This window comes from Clupea harengus, chromosome 23 (genome assembly GCF_900700415.2).
Source record: "Clupea harengus chromosome 23, Ch_v2.0.2, whole genome shotgun sequence".
Taxonomy (NCBI): Eukaryota; Metazoa; Chordata; class Actinopteri; order Clupeiformes; family Clupeidae; genus Clupea; species Clupea harengus.
Window position 1 is genome coordinate 24,827,919 of NC_045174.1, and position 7,313 is coordinate 24,835,231.

General features: G+C 45.0%; 1 protein-coding gene across 1 annotated transcript in view; it reads left to right on the forward strand.

Annotated features, from left to right (window-relative positions):
- The window catches only part of atp2a1 (ATPase sarcoplasmic/endoplasmic reticulum Ca2+ transporting 1), a 48,595-nt gene that overhangs the window by 10,454 nt on the left and 30,828 nt on the right, over window positions 1-7,313 (forward strand). Inside the window, exons 9-11 of the mRNA XM_031561337.2 lie at window positions 3,206-3,347; window positions 3,505-3,671; window positions 4,330-4,418. Of these exons, the coding sequence (XP_031417197.2) occupies window positions 3,206-3,347; window positions 3,505-3,671; window positions 4,330-4,418 (398 nt within the window). The remainder of the gene's footprint in view (window positions 1-3,205; window positions 3,348-3,504; window positions 3,672-4,329; window positions 4,419-7,313) is intronic.

The following is a 7,313-nucleotide window of genomic DNA, read 5'->3' on the forward strand; positions in this document are numbered from 1 at the left end:
TGTGTGCTCCAAAGGTGTGTGTGTGGGTGTGTGTGTGTGTGTGTGCTCTAAAGGTGTGTGTGTGTGTGTGTGTGTGCTCTAAAGGTGTGTGTGTGTGTGTGCTCTAAAGGTGTGTGTGTGTGTGTGTCTGCTCTAAAGCAGGGGTTCTCAAACTGGGGTCCGCGGACCCCTTGGGGTCCGCGACGCCTTGCCTGGGGGTCCGCGAAAAAGTCTGGCTTTTTATTTATTTATTTATTTATTTTTTATTGCAATACAGTATACAAAACATGTAGACTAATGTTACACGCTGTACCGATACTAGACAAGTTTTGAAAGGTATAAGTATAGTTACTTCATTAAAATAGTACGCAATCAGAGCGCACTCACTGTTCCGCTCCCTGTCAGGCTGCCTGCACGCATTGACTGCAAGGGCGGGGCTGCCCAACTCTCACCCATGCAACAGACAGCCTTCACTCATCTCAGGGGAGACATGGCCTCATGTGCAGGAGCTCTGGCCGACCGTCCTCGGCTTGTTTTAAAAAAACAAGTGAGATCTGGAATTACTTCGGATACGAAGCAGACTGTGAAGGAAAGCCCATCGACACACAGAGACCCGTCTGTAAAACATGCTTCAAAGCCAATCAGGCAAAGGGAGGTAACACGTAAAATATGGCTAAGGACCTCTCAGACAGACACCCCGAACTTTTCAGAGAGTTCAAAGAACGACAGGTTAGCAAATGTGATTAAAAACATGAACACCCACAAGGTCACCCATATACAGCCTAACACGAGTAGCCTTAGCCTAGTTTAGCGACAAGCGATTTTCCCCATCACATAATTTTGACTATGCGTAGTACTATGATCATAATGCAGTGTGGTTAACGTAACTAAACCGCACTTTTCACGCTAGTAATGTTAACTGCCAAAATCTGCAAGTGATGCATTTAATCTTCCATCAGTACAGGTCGTGTTTATCGTTGCAGAAGGCCCTTTTTTAAAGATAGGTTAGCCGAAGGCATATCGGATGGCCCTATTGCATGTAGCTATTCTCGTTTAAGACGTTGATCTAGCTTTCAATTTGGCTGCAAGAACGTAGCCCAGTTCATTGTCAAAATGAACCTCTAGAAAGAAAACGCTATACGTGTATAATCAATGCAGTGATGTCATCATGTTGTTTCCATTAGTATCTTGCTGGAGGATAATACTATAAATGCCATTTGTTAAGTGTTCGTGACAACGCTAATACAGATAAGTGCTCATCACATCAACCATAAAACAACTGCAGATTTCTGGTTTCCAAAGGTTGCCATCGTTCAGTGACAACAAGACCGAGTAAATAAACTGTACTGGACAAACTATGTGCTGAGAGACAGGCACACCCTTCTCATTGATCACACACACACACACACACACAGAGTTTCAGTCTGGGATACCAGTTTTTGATAACATTAGGGGGATATTTCATGTTTGTTAATGTCTTTGTTAAAAATAAATCTTCAGAATCATCTCCGTTGGAAAACCCTACAATCTGAGTTGTATTGGAAAACCCTACAATCTGCTTTGATAAAAAAATGTATTCCATCAATATTTGGGTTTTATGTAAGGTAAACATTATTTAGCTTCTCAGCACATTTTCCAAAAAATGATTTACAAATCTATCCTACATACTGTCAAGTAATGCCGAATGTAATACAATGATTATCTAAAACTCTTGTAACATTAGTACTATATGATTTTAGAGTAAAAGAGTCCAAAAGCATAAAACATTACAAATAGCTATAAGCCTATATGGTTTAATTTGGGATGTGATTATGAGGGGGTCCTCGGAAAATGTTCTACCCTTTGAGGGGTCCCTGGCCCCAAAAAGTTTGAGAACCCCTGCTCTAAAGGTGTGTGTGTGTGTGTGTGTGTGTGTGTGCTCTAAAGGTACTTTTGCGTTTTTAAACAACAATATCAATAGTGCGTCCCGCAACCAGGTTCAAAGCTCAACAGCTGTGTGAATGTGTGTGAGTGTGTGTGTGTGTATGTCTGTGAGTGTGTGTGTGTGTGTGTGAATGTGTGTGACCACACGTGCGAGAGGGAGAAATGAGGAGTGCATGACATGAGATCTTGGTGCATTTTTTGCCCACTTGGTACTTAACATCATGCCTAGTCATCACTATCAACTCATAACATAGGCTAAAAATAATCACAAATACTGTACGTTCTACCTAGCGCTAGTGTTCATATTAGTTAGCAATCATATATCCACTAGCGTCAACTTTTACGTTACATTGTGTAGAGGCTCAGCATGGTGACCTGTTAATGTATTTGTTGGTTCTAGTCTGTTAAAACACCCACGATTACCAAAGCAGTCTTCTTTATCTCCCTTTAATGTGCATTCATCAATTTCCATTACATGACGATGCGTGTGATCGTACATATGTGTGTGGTCTGCAATGAGAATAGGGACTAATCAGCACTGCACTGAATTACATTAACATGAGTTATTGCTACACGATAACAATTACACAACTAATATAACTAGATACATATAATAGTGGACATTACACTAGGCAACATGGATCTCATTCATATCTCATCCAGTCAAAATCTTAACAGGATGAACCCATCCTTATTACATCGAATCAACATAACAACAGAACATAACTAAATCTCCGCTTAGCATGCTAATCGCTACTAATAGCAAGGTGCGCTCGCATGTAGCCCAAATACACGATCTATCACAGTAGTAACTTCATGAAAAACCCTTACTTTCATAAGGTATGCACACAATGCCTCACATACATGTCAGACAATGATGATTTAAGCACTCAAAACGTATTAGGCACATAATATGGTCAACTACTTTGCCACTGAATTGGCGACGAACTAAACTTGTCACTATCTACTGAACACTAAACTGAGGGAGCTGCACGCAGACGGCGTTGCTAGGCAACGTCACTATCGACAGAGAGTCTTTCATACAGTTAACGTGTTTTACGGCTGGTCTCTTGACTCTCCGCCACCCTAAATCTTTGAATGCGTGTGTGTCAATATAATACCAGTCCCTATGAAACAATGATACCGGAGCATGATATGAATTAAACAAAACTTTTTTGTAATCGAATTATTCGAGTTACTCGAGTAATGGTTTCAGCCCTAGTGTGTGTGTGTGTGTGCTCTAAAGGTGTGTGTGTGTGTGTGTGTGTGCTCTAAAGGTGTGTGTGTGTGTGTGCTCTCCAAGGTCATCTCCCTCATCTGCGTGGCCGTGTGGGCCATCAACATCGGACACTTCAACGACCCGGTCCACGGAGGATCCTGGATCCGCGGCGCCGTCTACTACTTCAAGATCGCCGTCGCCCTGGCTGTGGCCGCCATCCCTGAGGGTAAGATGGAAACAGCAGACACACACACACACACACACACACACACACTCACACACTCACACACACACACACAAACACAGAAGTGCAATATTCACTCTGCAAGCTAATCAAAACTGTGTGTGTGTGTGTGTGTGTGTGTGTGTCTGCCTGCCTCCAGGTCTGCCCGCCGTCATCACCACCTGCCTGGCCCTGGGCACCCGCCGTATGGCCAAGAAGAACGCCATCGTCCGCTCGCTGCCCTCCGTGGAGACCCTGGGGTGCACCTCTGTCATCTGCTCCGACAAGACCGGCACCCTCACCACCAACCAGATGTGTGTCACCAAGGTGAGGAACACACACACACACACACACACACACACACACACACACACACACACACTCACACACACACAGACACACACACACACACACACACACACACACACACACACACACACACACACACACACACACTCACCACCAACCAGATGTGTGTCACCAAGGTAAGGAACACACTCACACACACACACACACACACACACACACACACACACACACACACACACACACACACACACACACTCACCACCAACCAGATGTGTGTCACCAAGGTGAGGAACACACACACACACACACACACACACACACACACACACACACCCTCACCACCAACCAGATGTGTGTCACCAAGGTAAGGAACACACACACACACACAGACACACAGACACACACACACACAGACACACACACACACACACACACACACACACACACACACTCACCACCAACCAGATGTGTGTCACCAAGGTAAGGAACACACACACACACACACACACACACACACACACACACACACACACACACACACACACACACACACACACACACCATTAGTATCACCATGACAACTTATAGCCAAGCCTATGGACAGATTCTGGGAGTTATCTAATCATAACTCTCCTCTCTCTCCTGTGTGTGTGTGTGTGTGTGTGTGTGTGTATAGATGTTCGTCATTGACAAAGTTGATGGTGACCACGTGGCTTTGGGCCAGTTTGACATCTCAGGCTCCAAGTACACACCTGAGGGAGAAGTGTAAGCACACACACACACACACACACCTCACACACACACACACACACAAACACACACACACACACACACACCTCACACCTCACACACACCTCACACACACCTCACACACACCTCACACATACACACACACACACACCTCACACACACACACACACCTCACACACACACCTCACACACACACACACACCACACACACACACACACACACACACACACCTCACACACACACACACACACACACCTCACACACACACACACACACACACCTCACACACACCTCACACATACATACAGACACACACACACACACACACACACACACCCCACACATACACACACACACACACACCTCACACACACCTCACACATACACACACACACACACACACCTCACACACACCTCACACATACATACAGACACACACACACACACACCTCACACATACACACACACACACACACCTCACACACACACACACACCTCACACACACACACACACACAACACACACACACACACACACACCTCACACCTCACACACACCTCACACACACCTCACACACACCTCACACATACACACACACACACACCTCACACACACACACACACCTCACACACACACCTCACACACACACACACACCACACACACACACACACACACACACACACCTCACACACACACACACACACCTCACACACACACACACACACACACCTCACACACACCTCACACATACATACAGACACACACACACACACACACACACACACCCCACACATACACACACACACACACACCTCACACACACCTCACACATACACACACACACACACACACCTCACACACACCTCACACATACATACAGACACACACACACACACACCTCACACATACACACACACACACACACCTCACACACACACACACACCTCACACACACACCTCACACACACACACACACCACACACACACACACACACACACACACACCTCACACACACACACACACACACACACACACACCTCACACACACACACACACACACACCTCACACACACCTCACACATACATACAGACACACACACACACACACACACACACACCCCACACATACACACACACACACACACCTCACACACACCTCACACATACACACACACACACACACACCTCACACACACCTCACACATACATACAGACACACACACACACACACCTCACACATACACACACACACACACACCTCACACACACACACACACACACACACACACACACACACACCTCACACATACACACACACACACACACAACACACACACACACACACACACACACAGGTTTAAAGGTCTATGCTCTATGAAAGATATAAGACCCAAAACCCCAAAGACCCATAGACAGTAAAATATAGATCTGACCATAGACGTAGGCAGACCATAGACAGTAAAATATAGATCTGACCATAGACGTAGGAAGACCATAGACAGTAAAATATAGATCTGACCATAGACGTAGGAAGACCATAGACAGTAAAATATAGATCTGACCATAGACGTAGGCAGACCATATACAGTAAAACCGAGATCTGACCATAGACGTAGGAAGACCATATACAGTAAAACCGAGATCTGACCATAGACGTAGGAAGACCATATACAGTAAAACCGAGATCTGACCATAGACGTAGGAAGACCATATACAGTAAAAGTATTGGACGGAGCCTCTCCATGTACATGTCATTTGTTTGGCTTTTTTTGTTTCAATTTTTAAAAAACTACAGAGAAATAGACACAGTACAGTCTACATACCCCCGTTATTGTAACCAAAAATACATCTGAGGTGATTTACGAGGCGTCATTAATGGATCGCCTGGCAACCACTGAATTACCGTGTTCGAGAAGGGCGAGGGGGGGGGGGGGGGGGGGGGGGGGGGGGGGGGAGGGACGGACTTCACCCCCTTCAATCCCCACATTGCTCTACTGAGCTCCATTATTTCTCTCAGGATAAGAGTAGAGTTAGGCCGCGTTCACACTTGACTTCTTTTTTCAGCTGCCAGCGCCTTTTTTACATGCAACCCTATGGGAAAAGGAAAAAGAACGACGCCTTTTTAAAAAGCGGCCGCCTTTTAAAAAACTTCTAAAAAAGCGCAACTCCCGACGCTTTTTTGAGTTCAATTTTCTCAACTTTTCAGAAAAGCGCTGGGTGACGTCAAGCGCCTTTTTGACAGCTGACCAATCAGGGCGAGGAGAGTAGGTACCATCGTACCTTCCCTAGTAACCTACTACCTTAGTTTAAAAAAAATGGCGGACCAAACTCCGTAGTTCATCGTATTTGTACCTAGAAGTTTTTAGTTTTACTTTTTTTGCTTAGATTTTTTGAAAGTTACCGAGAAATAGACACTGTACAATATAAAAACCACATTATTGTAACTGAAAACTACGTGTAAGAGGATTTGCGAGGTGTCTGAGCTAACCTAGCTAAATGTTAGCATGCTACTAGCCGTTAGCGATTAGCAATTCCTCTGTGTTTTTGCAAAGCATCTGCCCCAACTTTCTTTTCCAGACATTTACATTTATCTTGTACATAACCCACCCCCATAAACCGGAGATTTTAAGAGTACAGAAACTCTCCTGAGCAGGCAAGAGTGCCAATATGGGCTAATGAGTTGTAGCTAAAGCCCTGGCTAAAGTATTCACGATTGTATCAACGTGCTGCATTTCACTTAACAGGTCAGTCATTCCCTAAATCTTTAGGAATAGAATACAATTGTATATCTAGGTTGGCGAATTCAACAGCACAACATATCCCCTAGCGTTTTGAACTTTCTGTGGGTTGTGTGACCATAGGTTGTGACCGTAATGTGTCTGTGTCGGACACAAATATGGCAGGGCT